A 15,192-nucleotide genomic window follows, 5' to 3' on the forward strand; every position below is an offset into this window, starting at 1 on the left:
CATCTTCGTCTGTTCCGTTCTTCCATTTTTAGATGCTTCTGTCATATTTAATATGATTTTGACTTCCCCTTTACTCTCCGGTTTTTTATCTCCCGTTTTTCACGTTTATCCTTTTTTTGTCCTGTTTTTGTTTTTCTTTTACTATCCCTTTTCCATTTTGATTTTTCCTTTTATATCCAGCTGAACCTCTTTTTCCTGTTTTCCTCCCCAAGTAACAATTTGGGTTTTATTACACTCTTATGATGGCATTTAAGACCAAAATTAATCTTAAAGACTACCATAAGAGTACAATAAAACTCACATTGCTGCTTGAGTCGTTTCATCTATCGGTTTTTTGTGTTTTTCTCGCTATTCTTCTTATCCTTCTTGATTTCTTTTATTTTTCATTCCGCTTTCTCTTTCTTGCAACGTTTTCCCTCCTGTGAACTCTCACTTTTCCTTTTTTCCCCTCTTCAATCCTGGTTTTTTTTCTCGTTTTTCGCTTGTCTGTTCCATTTTTCCTTACATTTTCAGACTCGTTTTTTTTTCAACCTCGATTTTTTGTGCTATGTTAATTTTTTTTGCTTTCGTGTATTCTATACTGTCTCTTATCCTGACTTTCTTCTGCTTTGCATGCAACTAAATGAAGAAGCATTTTTCTTGTTTTCTGTTTGCTTTTCTCAGTTTTCCTGCTGCCGCCTTTTGTCATTTTCTGTTCTACTTTTTATGTATTTATAATTTTTGGTTCTGTTTTTCTCCTTTTCTGTCTCTATTTCCTTCCTCGTTTTCCTCATTTTATTTATCGTTTTTTTTTCACCTTTTTCTCCAGTCTCCTCCTTTTTTGCCTCGCTTTTTTCCTTCGCTTTCTTATCTTCAGCTGTTTTCTGTTTTGTTTGTATTTGCTTTCCCGTTCTCAGTATTTTCTGTTCTAATTCTTTTTAACTTTTCAACTCTTTTTCCGTCCTTGTTGTCTTTATACTCTGCTATCGGTTGCCTTTTATCCCTTTCTTCTCCAGTTTTCGTATTTTTTTCTTCCGTTTGACCTCTTCTTTCTATCCCATTCTGTCGTTTTTTGTCCCATTTTTATCCTTTTATATCCCATCTCGGCCTCTCTACCCAATTTTCCAATTCCTCTCTCGTTTTTCTTTCCTATTTCTCATTATTCTGCTTTTCCCGTAGCATTTTTTCTTGTTCTATTTTCCCTTCCCTTGTCTCCTTTTCCCTTCCATTTTTTTTGCCGGTTATTTCCTCTTTCCCTGTTACTTCTCTCTTCCTTTTCCTGTACCGTTTTTACCCTTTTCCTAGGTCCTAAGTTCCGTTTTTCGTCATCCTTTTTCGTTTACCATGTTCTCAAGTTGGTTTCTCCGCTTTTCCTGTCTCGCACGTTGTCCTTTTCTGCCCTTTCTTACGGTTCGACTGTTTTTTTTTTGCTACCTCGGTTTTCGTTTTTTCTCCGCTTTGTAACTCCCTTTATATCCCGTTTTCCGTTCGTTTTTGGATCATCTTTCTTCCACTTAGGCCATTGCAAATATTTTAAAAAGTTTTTGTCCTTCTGGCGTTGGGCCACTGAAGGGGGGGGGGGGGTAAAAAAAAAACAAAGAGAAATTTTAATCGAGCAAAAAATGTAAGTTTTCAGCATTTTTACTTAAAGTTCAAAAGTAAAAACCAAATCTATTCTTGTTTTTCATAAATACGTCATTATTTTCCAATCAAAAATCTACGAAAGAAAGACAAAAACGAAAGGAAATTTTTTGGACGATTTTCGGAAATTTCATTGTTCGAATTTCCATTTCTGTTTCGTGCTAGAAGCGTTAACTCAACTTGTACACTCATTTATCAGGTTTTTCAGGCTGTAGAACCCAAAGACAATTGATTTTAAAAAAAAAATTAACTCATATCCTACAAATTATTTTTTCTGCACCCCCCCACGATTTTTCAAGCCTTTTGCCAAGGGGACGGGGGGGGGGTGTGATGAAGACTTTCTTTTCTGTGACGTTCTGTTATCCTTATTGTTTTTGTCCCTTTCGTCTTCTGTTTCCATTTTTTTTCACCACATTTTATTTACGTTCTGTCCCATCTTTCCTCTTGTTCTCTTCTCGTTTCTTCCGTTCTTCTGCTCCTGTAGTTTCTCTTTTCCTTTTAATCCTTTTTGATCCTAATTTGTCCCATTTTCTATCCAGTTAATTTTCATTTTCTTACTTCATTTCATCGTTTTCTCTCGAGTTTTCCATTCTTTTGTTTCTTTTTTCTAACGTTCTTCAACTTTTTTTTGTCCTGCCTCCGGTTTCTTCTTTCTGTTTTCTCTCTTTTTAATGTTTCATTTTCCTTTCCAAGCTGTTACGTTTTTTCTCTCGTTTTTCTTTTTCTCATGCCCGTTTTTATTCTTTTCTCTCGTGCTTTTTTCTTCTTTTTCTAACCCGTTTTACCAGTGTTTCCAGTGTCACGTTTTCTTTCATGTTCTTTTCCGTTTTTTCTCCTTCTATCTTATTTTTCCTTTTCTACGTCTTTTTCTGGGAAACGGCAGCAGACGAATTATCTTTAGATCCATTGGTGGTCCGTCCGTTATTATGCTAAGAAATTTTTTTAACATTTTCATACGAAACTGTTTGAGTTATTTGGTTCAAGACATATATATTTTTGAATTAAGATTCGCAAGAAAACGGACTTTTTCAGCAATAAGGCCATTGCAAATTATTTTTAAATTTTTGTAATCCTTTCCCCTTTGAAAATGGCTTAAAAAATCGAAGGGCAAAAAAATAATTTGTGGCACATAAGTCAATTTTTTTAATAAAATCAATTGTTTGTGGACTTTACAGCCTAAAAAGCACGAAAAATGCTTATAAGGAGTGTACGGAACGCAATGTAATTTCCGAAAATCGGCCAAAAAAAATTCTTTGGATTTTGTTTCTCTTTTTTGTAGATTTTTGCATGAAAAATATTAATAACGTTCATATAACAAGCAAGAATAGATTCGGTTTTCACGTTCACACTTTAAGTAAAAATGCTTCAGTGGCCCAACAACGGAAGGAAAACTTCATAAAATATTTATAATGGCCTAACTCAGAAATAACAAAAAGTGTTTTCATTGAACATTTATCACTATTATCAATAAAAACAAAAAAAATTAAAATAAAATCCCTTAGGCAGAGCAAAATTCTTGGACTTTTGTTTGGAGTTTTCCGCTTAACTTAAAATTGGACTTAAGTAATAAATTGAACTTGAAACTAGACTTGAAATTGGTCGGTGTTAGACCCAACCAAGTAACAAAACTCTGATTTTGTAAAAACGCGTTCAAAGTTTGCTGCTCTGTATGGTTTATAGCTATCAATCGTTCGAAATCATGTCATAACTCTGACTGTTTGCAACATTGATGTTACCTAGTTAGAGTAAAATATAGCTTAGAGAATTCTTGATGGTTTGCTGTCATTACCTCATTTTTTAAATTTTGCAGCTTGGTCCGATCTGCTTTAACACCGACCAATTGTTGTGGTTCATTCATCAAAATGGCTGAAAGGTGATGACACCGACTGTATAAACCAAAATATTTGACTCAAACAAACATGCTCACCTTTTTATCCCCAAGCAATGACTGCCGGCTGGCAGTCAACATCAATCCCAGCATTAACTTCCTCCGACACACATTCCGAACATTCGTCAGCCCAGGGAAGGGAATTGAACTTTGCCATTCGACATGATATGTTGTCGGAGAAAAGTTTAAACACAGCAAGTCACGTAATAGACCGCGCACACAACATTAACTCCATCCAGATTAATTCGTCCTGCCTGACAGAGCCCCGCCGCGCCGGCAGGCGGCCAAGGTTACTGACGGGGTCACCGGAATAAAGCTCCCGGGGGTAAACCTCAGCATTAACCACCACCTGAGCCTACCTGGTGACACTATGGTTGACGCGCAGCTCAGCAACATGCATCGTACTAATTAATTATTAAAATTTATTACGGTCAATATTTTGTCTGATGGCTGTCGCCTCGCTGAACATTGTCTGTGCGGAACCGGTGATGCGTGAAAATATGGAAAGAGGTTATCAGTGAAACCTAGTCGGTCGATTAAATTCACAATTGACGCAGAAATAAGAAAACACGCTCAATGCGAACACTTTGTTTGCACAATGTTTCCAACCATCATCATTATTCGAAACTAGTTTCAACGCAAAACTTACACCAACCAATTTTTTCCCCTCTTTTGCAGATCGAGTTCCGGCTGGTCGTGTTTTAATGAGGCTCCTTTCTTATTTCGATTTCAATAAGTTTTCAATAAATTTACCCTCTTTGAAAAAAAAAAAACTTCCCCTACACTGTATATAGCATCCCCGTAGAAGAAACCGGAAAGAAGAAAGTTTCGTCCAGCTCACAACCGACCCACAACTTGTTTAATTTGAGTGCAATCAAATTGTAACAGTCGCTAAATAATCAATCGAACCCAAGTGCAATAAATCGAACACCCCCCGCTCTCGCTCCTCGACACAGCAATGGCCACGATGCAGCGACGCCTGGTGCATAAGCAGTTCAACTCGCCGATCAATCTGTACTCGCAGCGCAACATCCAGGAAACGCTGGACCGGGAGCTGAAGCTCCTCTCCAACGGGGCCATCGGGTGAGTAGCATAGCAGTAGGTTTCCTCACCTTTCCAGCCCGGGGTGGGAGTGGCAGATCAAAGGGCCGGCCGGAATCGGAAGGGAGAAAAAGTTCGATTTCGTTCAGCTCCACCGCCACGAACGAATGAATAAATCACGTCCAGCAAATATTTTTCATTGGCTGGAAAATTTTAAATTCAATGAAACTTGCTTGCTTGCTTGCTGCACAAGCAAGAACGCTGCAGTTTTTCGCTTCTTTAGCCTGCTTCGGAACACTAAGGAAGAAGGAAAAATTCGCCCACGTAAACCCGATACCACACCGCCTACGCCTAATCCCGTCCGTCGATCCCATTCTTTTTGCCGGGTTGGCTTTTGTCCGGTAAGATTGTAGCCGGTGGCTGCTGCATATTTGGAACATTCCCGGGTGCGCTTTGATCCGGATTTCGTAAGAAATTGACCAAATCCGAAAGTTTTCGGTAGAACACAGCTCCAGTCCTCCGGCAGACACTGTACCTACAATAGGTACAGTGTGGTTTTTCATCCAATCGAACCATTTTTAATCAGACGAAAACTTTGCTTTCTTTCGGTTCTATTTTTTGTTGTCTTATACTCCCCCCAGAATGATGGACGATTGGAGTAAGTTTCAATCTAGTTGGTCCGCGTGCGACGGAGCACCAATGCCAGCGAGCATCGTCTTGTGTGTTGGTGGGCCCTTTGACCGGCGGTGGCGTGCCTGGGTCCGTTGCAAAAAGGGTGACAACCAGATTGTTTTATCTTTCATTCCAACTCATATTATCTCTATGGGGATTTAACCTGCCTCATATTTCAATCGATACCCATGTACTTTTAATTGTTTGTCAGGTTTCATATCATATTAGATTGCAGTTTGTTTCATTATGTTCTAAATATTTTTCAACTCGATTTTGTGTTTCAACTTTAATTCAATCTTTTATAGATTCAGTGTGATCTAATAGAAGTGAATGACTGCTTTTAAACTTCAGTTGAGTTCAGTTTAAACATCGGTTTAGTTCAGTTTAAACATCGGCATTCTCTAGTTTTATTTTTTTCCTATTGATTCTATATTAAAACTTTCATAACCGCCAAGCATTGTCATATATGATGAAGCTACCAATCATATGTAAGCACATTGTTGCTTCCCATGTCTGGGACGACAATGTCAACCTAAACGAATTTGATGTTCTGAACGTAAAATATGTTAGTAAAATGTGCAACCATGTCTATAGTTTGCATCGATAATTTATTAGAACCTAATCATGATTCAAGTCTTGTGCGAAAACTTAGGCGACGGAATCAGAGCCGTAGCGTGACATTCTAGACCCGATGAGTGTTCCTTCCAACTTCCAAGTTTATTATTTTTGATAAGCTTTTAAACCACCAACCAGATTTTGAACCTTGACTAATTTCTTAACCACATTTATTTTGTTCCAATTTTGTAACAACTATTGGAACAGATTTGGACTAGATACTGGACCAGATTTTGGACCACGTATTTGATCAAATTTTTGTCCAGATTTTGAATCTGGTTTTGGAACACACATTGGACCACATTCTGGTCCAAAACCAGATTTTAGACCCGAACTCAACTCTGACCAGGGCCACATTTTGGTCTCCTTTTCTTAATCAGATTCTGGTTCAAATTGGACCATATTTTGGTTCTGAACTATATCGTGGATCACATTTTTTCATCAAATTGTGTTCCAAATTCTGGAACAGATTTGGACTGAATTGTGGACCATGTTTTGGACATAATATTTGTGCATCACCGCATTTAATTTAAAAGTTCAATGCACTACAGTAAGCGAGGAATGCCGCTTGATGCCAAGCCCTAGCCCTAGCCCTAGCCCTAGCCCTAGCCCTAGCCCTAGCCCTAGCCCTAGCCCTAGCCCTAGCCCTAGCCCTAGCCCTAGCCCTAGCCCTAGCCCTAGCCCTAGCCCTAGCCCTAGCCCTAGCCCTAGCCCTAGCCCTAGCCCTAGCCCTAGCCCTAGCCCTAGCCCTAGCCCTAGCCCTAGCCCTAGCCCTAGCCCTAGCCCTAGCCCTAGCCCTAGCCCTAGCCCTAGCCCTAGCCCTAGCCCTAGCCCTAGCCCTAGCCCTAGCCCTAGCCCTAGCCCTAGCCCTAGCCCTAGCCCTAGCCCTAGCCCTAGCCCTAGCCCTAGCCCTAGCCCTAGCCCTAGCCCTAGCCCTAGCCCTAGCCCTAGCCCTAGCCCTAGCCCTAGCCCTAGCCCTAGCCCTAGCCCTAGCCCTAGCCCTAGCCCTAGCCCTAGCCCTAGCCCTAGCCCTAGCCCTAGCCCTAGCCCTAGCCCTAGCCCTAGCCCTAGCCCTAGCCCTAGCCCTAGCCCTAGCCCTAGCCCTAGCCCTAGCCCTAGCCCTAGCCCTAGCCCTAGCCCTAGCCCTAGCCCTAGCCCTAGCCCTAGCCCTAGCCCTAGCCCTAGCCCTAGCCCTAGCCCTAGCCCTAGCCCTAGCCCTAGCCCTAGCCCTAGCCCTAGCCCTAGCCCTAGCCCTAGCCCTAGCCCTAGCCCTAGCCCTAGCCCTAGCCCTAGCCCTAGCCCTAGCCCTAGCCCTAGCCCTAGCCCTAGCCCTAGCCCTAGCCCTAGCCCTAGCCCTAGCCCTAGCCCTAGCCCTAGCCCTAGCCCTAGCCCTAGCCCTAGCCCTAGCCCTAGCCCTAGCCCTAGCCCTAGCCCTAGCCCTAGCCCTAGCCCTAGCCCTAGCCCTAGCCCTAGCCCTAGCCCTAGCCCTAGCCCTAGCCCTAGCCCTAGCCCTAGCCCTAGCCCTAGCCCTAGCCCTAGCCCTAGCCCTAGCCCTAGCCCTAGCCCTAGCCCTAGCCCTAGCCCTAGCCCTAGCCCTAGCCCTAGCCCTAGCCCTAGCCCTAGCCCTAGCAAAATGTGACAGAAAAGCCTGCAACAGAAGAAATAGGATAAGAGACAGTATGGAATAAACGAAAGCAAAAAGTTGAACAAAAAACAAAAAATCGTGATGGGCAATGAATGAAAATGAAATTGAAGGAAAAATGGAACACAAAAGCGAAATACGAGAAGAAAACTTGGATTGGATTGAATAGTGTGGAAACTGGGACAGGAAAAAAAAGAGGAAACAGCGTGCAGAAAGAAGGGAAAACGAGAGAACAATGGAGGGAAAACGATGCAAGAAAGGGAAAACGAAATAAAAAATAAGAGAAATCAAAGAATGGGATAAGAAAAATAGCGAGAGAAAAAAAAACAGAAAATCGATAGATGAAAAGAGGAAAACAGGAAAGAGGTCCAGCTGGATATAAAAGGCAAAAATGGGACAAAATGGGAATTGGAAAAAAGACAACAAAGGACCAAAAAAAAGATTAGGACGAAAAACGGGAGATAATGAAGAAAACCCGGAGATTAAAGGGGGAGGTTATAATCAAAATAAACTTGACAAAAGCATCTAAAAACGGAAAAACGGAACCGACGAAGACGAAAAACAAGAAGAAAGAGAGTCATAAAAAAACGAAAAAGGGAAATTTGGAAAGAAAATACAATACAATGAGTGAAAAATAAGACTGGAAAAAAATGGAGCAAGAAACGAGGAAAAATGGAACAATGGAGCAGAGAAGATGAGACAGAAAAAAGAAAAACGAGAGAAAAGTAAAAACGGAAAAAACGAAAAGTGAGAGCGTAAATCTACAAAACGGTATGGAAAAGAAGTAAAAACAATAAAGAAAACGAAAGAAAACAGGTCAGAAAAGTAAAAAATAGAACGAAAAGAAAAAATAAATAGGATAAAAAAGAGGCATGGAACATGAGAAAAAAAGATGGCAGGAACATTGGGAATCGAGCACAGAAAACGAGGAAAATGGCTTTCCATTTAACTGAAAACCAACGACAAACTGGATAAAACGAAAAACAGAGCGTGACAGAAGAGGAGGCACAGCAGAGCAAAGAAGTAAGAATGGAGCAGACAAAACTAAACAAAACAGCAAACCAGAAAATGAGATTGGAATAAAAGGAAGAGGGGCTGAAAATGGAAAAATGGAATAGAAAAGAGAAAAATCAGAATATTAGGAAAAGGATGACAGGAGATGAAGAAAACCGAAAACAACGGGCAGAAAAAAGGAAAAAAATCGATATAGCAAAGAAGGGAAAACGACTCAAATTGAAGGAAATCTCAAAATTGAGACAGAACACTAGCCACGGGAAAGAATTCGGATCCGGAAGGATGATTGAAAGAGAAACGGAACAGCGAAACAGGAAAAAGACATCTAACTGGACATAAAAGGAAAAGATGGGACAAAAGGGAAATGGGAAACGGAGCAGAAAAAGAAGAAGAGAAACACAGGAAAAACAGACCAGAGAAAAAGAAGAAAAACAGAAAGAAAAAGAAAAATGGAACACAAAGTAGCAAAATCGGACAGGAAACGAAGAAAAGTACCAGAAAAGATGTAAAATATTTTACAAGGTTTGTTCGTCACGCGTCTGTTATTACGCCAATTTTGGAATTTACATCGCAAGAAGTACGGAAAACGTAACAAAAACAGAACAAACGAAACAGAAGAGGAGGAGAACGCGAGAGAAGAAACATAAAACGAGGAAAATGGCTCTCCATTTGGCTGGAAACGAAAACAGAACGTGATAGAAAAGCAGCAAAAAGGAAAAACGAGTCTAAAAATGGTAGGAAAATTAAGCAAAATGAAACGGAAAAAAGGAAAACACTGCGAAAGTCAAAATTTTTCAGTGAAATACGAGACAGGAAAAGAAGAATGAGAGGAAACAGTGGGTAGAAAAACGAGAAAAACGAGAGAGCAAAGGTGGGAAAACGATACAACTAGCGGGAAGATAGGACAGAAAAAGATAAAAAAAATGTAACAGAACTCCCACCGCGGAAAAGAATAAGAGAGAAAACGAGACAAGAAAGGGAAACGGACAATAGCTTGAAAGAAAACAGAAAATCGATACAGGAAAATAAGAACTAAGAAGGTCCAACTGGATAGAAATAGAAAAAGCTGGGACAAAATAGGAGTTCGAAATGGGACAGAAAAAGAAGAAAAGGAAAACAAAAAGAACAGACCAAATAAAGAGACAAAATTGGAAGGAAAAAGAGGAGAAATTGGAGATGAAAAAGGAAAACCAAAGAGGAAAAGGAAAAAAGTGAGCAAAAAGCTTTATTCTGGTGTGACAGGAAAGGAGGAAAAACGGAGCATCTAGAAAAGGAAAAAAGAAACTGACGATGTACAAGAAGGAGGAATGTTAGAAAAAGACAAATAAAGATAAAAACTGAAAACGAAAAACGGCAAAAGAAAGGATGAAAAATGGGAAAGAAAATTACAAAAAAAATGAATGAAAAGCAAAAAAGTTACTGAGTCATAAAACGTGACAAGTTGGAAATTCAGCAAAGGTTTGAGCTTGAGGATTGTAAATTCTAAAAATTGAAGTGTCGAATTTCAGAAAGTTTGAGATCACAAATTCACAACTGGAAAGTACGTCTAAGGAAAAAGCGTTACATCGTTATACAGTTAAAGAAGGTTTCGATGCTTTTTTCTTTTGCCTTTCCAAAATTTTATTTTGTTTCGAGCCAATTTTTTGCTTGATTTTTTCTCATTCTCTTATTATTTAAACCTATTTTAAATTTTAAAATGAAAAATTGTCAAAAAATATCCTACCCTAAGCACGCCAGTGAGTCCTGCTCCTAACGTAGACTTCGATTTTGCTGTATTCTTTCCCGTTTTCTTTCTACCTCTGCCACTTCATTCCCAAAGCTTCCTTTCCAATCACAATTCATCAACTGCCATTCTGTGCGAAAACAAACCCAAAGTAACAGAACCAAACAAGTGGTAAACTGAACCACCCCGTGGTGGTGGAAATGGAAAAAATCACAGAAATCGCCCTTCCGAACGCCAGGCCAGGACGGATTTCCAGGCGGCCCACTTGTGTGCTTGTGCTAGCTTGGTGCTTGTTCCCGGCTGCGAGGTACACACAATCGACTGAGTGGTTTCGGTTAAACAAACTACGGCACTGGTGCTGGCGCTGCTGGCTGAAGGATACCCCGGGAGAGGCGCTAGACACAACAAGCAAACATTTGGGGTATGCGAATTGACAAGGGTTCTTTCGGCGCTGCGCGCCGTTCGCCTTGGAAATATATTTAGCCTGCGGGAGCGGACAAGCGACGAAGCAGAATCATTTTCAATAAAAGCCAAGTCCTGGCTGGGGAAATGTGTGTGTTTGTGCGTTGCGTTGGTCCGCCTGCGGAAAAAAGGACATTTCCATTAATTTGAACTGTACAGCTAGACAGTCCGAAGCTCCGAAGTGTGTATGCCGGCTTCAGAGTGGAGGCGTACCAAAGGATCGGCTCGGAAACGCACCGCTAGCATAAATTTCAATCGTATACGACTAGGATGTGTTATTTTTCGAACAACAGCTCAGCTCCACAGTAACAGGACCCACCGTAGAGGAAAGTGAACCTTCCATGGAAGCAGAAGAAGCTCGGAGGAAGAATGTTGTAGGCCGGTTGGGAACGAATTAGATTTCGACAATCAAATCGTTTGGGGCCCGGCAAATCTGGCTCGACAACCGAACGAGTGACTGACTGACTGACAGGATCCGGCTATATATGTATAGAGACAGAGGGCGATTGTTTCGATTCGGGAAGTAAACGCAAACACAAACATCTCGTTAGAAAGAGAGACAGACAGAGGGTGACACCGGCCGGCAGCGAGCCTGTGGGTGGGTTATTGACTGTGGAAATTAAACTGCGACTGCGAAAATTAGATTTCGGTGAAGGTAAAGTTTCGAGCAATTTAGTTGGGTGAATTAAATGCTTCCCAATTAAAGTGCACCTCAAACACCATTTTAGAAAAAATAAAATTTTATTTGAATTATCACACTTCAACATAATTTTAGGAAAGAGCATTAAATCGTTGTTCGAACCTTCTTTACTAAGGTAATCAAAGTCCAGCGGAAGATGGAATTGAAAGAGGAAAAGGCAACCAGTTAGCAAGTAACCGCTCCGGTTTCCTTTCATAAAGTTGGGCAACTTAAGTTGCGTGTCTGCCCCAACAAGTGGCCACCTTTTAGAGGTAAATAGAGCTTTAGCACAAAAAAAGGGAGAGAGAAAAAAATACATCAAAAGCAAAGACCTCTGGAAGCGAAACCAATAAGTATGTAAACACGACGAATGATAGCAACAGTAAATTGCTGTAAGGAAGGAGTCTTTCTCCCTTTGCCTAGGGGTAAGACTGCTTTCGATGCAGATTGCTACTTGCTAGCAGCATCCGAACGGATCTCCTCTGGCCTCTGGCTTTGGCTCTGGTTCTGGCTCTAGTGGCGCGGTGGTACTATACAGCACAACTCCACTGCACACGATGGGAATCGCATCTACGAAGGCAGCAAAGCGATATGCGGTATATCGCTTGCTGGCTGCTTGTTGGTATGATGATGACGGTGAAGTGAAGATGATGACGACGATGATGATTCTGTAGATGCCATCAACTGCAGACCATCCGTTTAAGCAACGGCGCGGCGGCGGGCATCTTCGAGATGCAAACAGATCGCAAGCTACCGAACCCAAGAAGAGGAAGAAGAAGCGTTAGAAAACCCTCGCCGAATGAATGGAATATGCATACTAAGAATCGAGGAATGCAATTGAGCACATCATCAAATGCAGTTTGTGCAGCGAGAATAAAAAGTAGGAATCGGAACGGGGATATACACTGCAGAGCAGCATACAGAGCTTCTCGCTTCGTTCGGGCTGTCAGAGGCTAATTCTATGGCAGGATCCGCTCGGCATCCGGCCAACGGCGAATGGGAATAGTTGTGCACAACAATTTCATTGAGGATTTGAATTTTCTTCCTTCCCAGGTCCCACCCACCGGCCAGAGCGCAGCAGACCGGAGGGCGATGTAGCAGCGCGCCAGCCTGCAGAACGAGTTGCCAACAAGGATAATTTAAAGTTTATGTTTGAGTTCTTAACGTATGCATTGTTGGGTGCATGAGCTGTCTGTCCTAGCTAGAAGATGAAAAAAAATGCACACTTGCAGCGATGAAAGAAAGATGGCCAACAAACAAGCACTCCGATATCCCGGTGGATTACATTACTCGTTCTACTCTGGCCTTGGCGCCCGAGTTTGTTGGGTTGGATTCTTTTTAATTTCGGCTCTCGTCTCGTAATCGTTCTGCAGGCACTTGAGGCGAGAGAGCGTGATAATTTGTTTGTTTTCGGATTAAAATTAAAAGCTTCGAAATTGCATTCGAGAACGAAGTGCTCCTAATTAACTTCGTCATTCGGTGGCGGCTGCCTCTGCAAGGAACGTAGTGCAGGGTCGGGTGTTGGCCCTATTGTTTGCAGGAAAGGGAAGTTAATTGCTTGAAATAAAGTGCTGGAATTCAAACTTGAATGGATTTGTTTTTTTTTGGGGCCAACTCCGTCTTCGTCGTATAAGTTATAAATAACGGTCAAAACATGCGATTGAACTACCGAATGATTTACGCGTGATTGCTTGTTCTCGTTGTTGACACTGATGCTGACAGTTTAATTGGGTTTCTCGATCATGCATCAACAACAGCAATATCGACAACTGTCACGAAGATTCGATTTCGTATGAGATTGCCATTTACAAAACTAGAACTCGTCACAACAGACCATATGGATAGCGATATGTGCAATTTATCCTTCGATATAATAACAGATTTCGTCCAATGCAGACTGTATCATACAGTTCTTTTACAGCTAGCAAGTTTTAAGCAAAATCTAATCTAATTCTCTTTCAGTTCTGTTCTGTTTCTGTTCAACTAGATGTATCTAATTATTATATTTAGATTTCTACTTCCACACTTTAATGGATATCCTCCCTATAACTGAATGCACTCACCTTGTCCTTGACAACACTCAAATGGTGTTGGGCAATGGCAATAGACTTCTTTTGATACTTTTATCAAGAGTTTCTTCAAAGTCAGCCCGTTCTCTTAGGAGTTTTACAACGTTTGGTCTACAATATGATATAACATTTCTCGATTCGGCTGGTCTCTGTACCTACCACTTTAATACCGGCCGCGCATAGTTTCAGGATGTCAAATCCGGCCAAAACAACATATGAAAAGCAGCAGGCAGTTACTGGAGCCACTCGTCCCGGTTGATTCACCGATGACTGATACCCGTCATAATGCACGGCTGGCTTATCGTACCGCATCCACGGATGACCTGCCAAACTAAGAATTTTTTGGTAAATTTGTCCAACTTGTTCTTTCTTACCTTCTCAGGAACGACCAACTCCAGCAATTGCTTTGTATCCGTCTTGACATAAGTCCCATCATCCCACTCTCGGTACAACTTCCTGTCTTCCGGACCTTGTAAACGTATATGCCGGCACGTTTCGCCATTGTTTGGACAAACCAGATGGAAATATCCGCCTTTTTCGTCGCGTTGCGAATCGAAAGTATCGATTGTACCTTGAACAGCCCACCACCTTCCTGACCTTCACAAAGACAGTTGACACTTCGGTTTTCTAACGCTGCCTGACCGCGGTTGGGTCATTTGGGTTTCCTTGAATAACTTCACCAACCGGGTGAAGCCAGTCCAATCCATCTGTGGGACACAGTTTAACTTTCCACCCGTGACTTTCTGGTGGACCTGCTCTTTCTCTAATGCCATCACGATAACCATTTAACAGATAATGACGTAATTCTGCCAACTTGAGCATGACACTCTTCAGTCAAAGTTTCACCAATTTCTAATCACACGCTTAAAAGTTACAAACTAATTGATGTGTCCCATTTTTTACGAGTTAATCTTTAAAATTATCTTTATCGTATTGAATTGGATGAATTAATAATTATGTAATAGATAGATAACTGATTGAAATAAAATTATAACATAACTGTGATGAAACCGAAAAGCATAGATGAAATAAATTGATAATTACCGTGCACAACACTAGACACATAATTGGGACACACTTTTGCAAGAGGACGAACCTGTAAAATGTAAGCAAATCGAGTATAGGTCTCTTTCTTTTTGTTAGGCCAGCAGAAAACCACTAAATGAGGTATAAATAATCTAATAAGGTGAATTATTTTCTATTAAGACCGGCTTTTATTGATTCGTCACACCTTTTATATTACAATTTTGTACAGAAAAATGCGTTTATATACGAATGGCGAAGCGGCGATAAATGCCAGATCAAACCTGGTTCAACACTTTTCCAAAGACCCAAATAAGTACACCTTTGGGCTTTAAATTTTATATTAACCCTCTGGTGTCCATTTTTATTCTCAGTTTACATTACGGAACAAGATGTGGGACAAATTATGTCTCTTCCACCGTCTTTGTAATCAACCACCGAATTTTTCCAACGGCCTAATTTTCAGCTCTTTCCTTTTCACGTCTTGTCCACTATGTTTATATACTACAAACGCCTTTGATTTCATTACTGCCTTTTACCATTTTCTCCATATAAAAATACAACTGTCTAAGTTTTATAGAAATTTCCGACTGACCAACTAATCTGACGACGCTGGGCACCTGGGGATGGGCTGGGTGGGGTGATTTACATTTTGTCCCAATTTAAAGATCAACCATGACCTTGAATTTAATCCCATGGTCGAACTTTTCAGATTGATGTCGATTCTCAGATTCAAATTGACGT

The 15,192-nt window shown here is 41.1% G+C and overlaps 1 protein-coding gene across 1 annotated transcript in view; it reads left to right on the forward strand.

Annotated features, from left to right (window-relative positions):
- LOC128736796 (putative mediator of RNA polymerase II transcription subunit 26) overlaps positions 1-15,192 on the forward strand; it is a 331,101-nt gene that overhangs the window by 23,801 nt on the left and 292,108 nt on the right. Inside the window, exon 4 of the mRNA XM_053831285.1 lies at positions 4,465-4,591. Within this exon, the coding sequence (XP_053687260.1) occupies positions 4,465-4,591 (127 nt within the window). The remainder of the gene's footprint in view (positions 1-4,464; positions 4,592-15,192) is intronic.

The sequence above is a fragment of the Sabethes cyaneus genome, chromosome 2 (genome assembly GCF_943734655.1).
Source record: "Sabethes cyaneus chromosome 2, idSabCyanKW18_F2, whole genome shotgun sequence".
NCBI classification, from domain to species: domain Eukaryota; kingdom Metazoa; phylum Arthropoda; class Insecta; order Diptera; family Culicidae; genus Sabethes; species Sabethes cyaneus.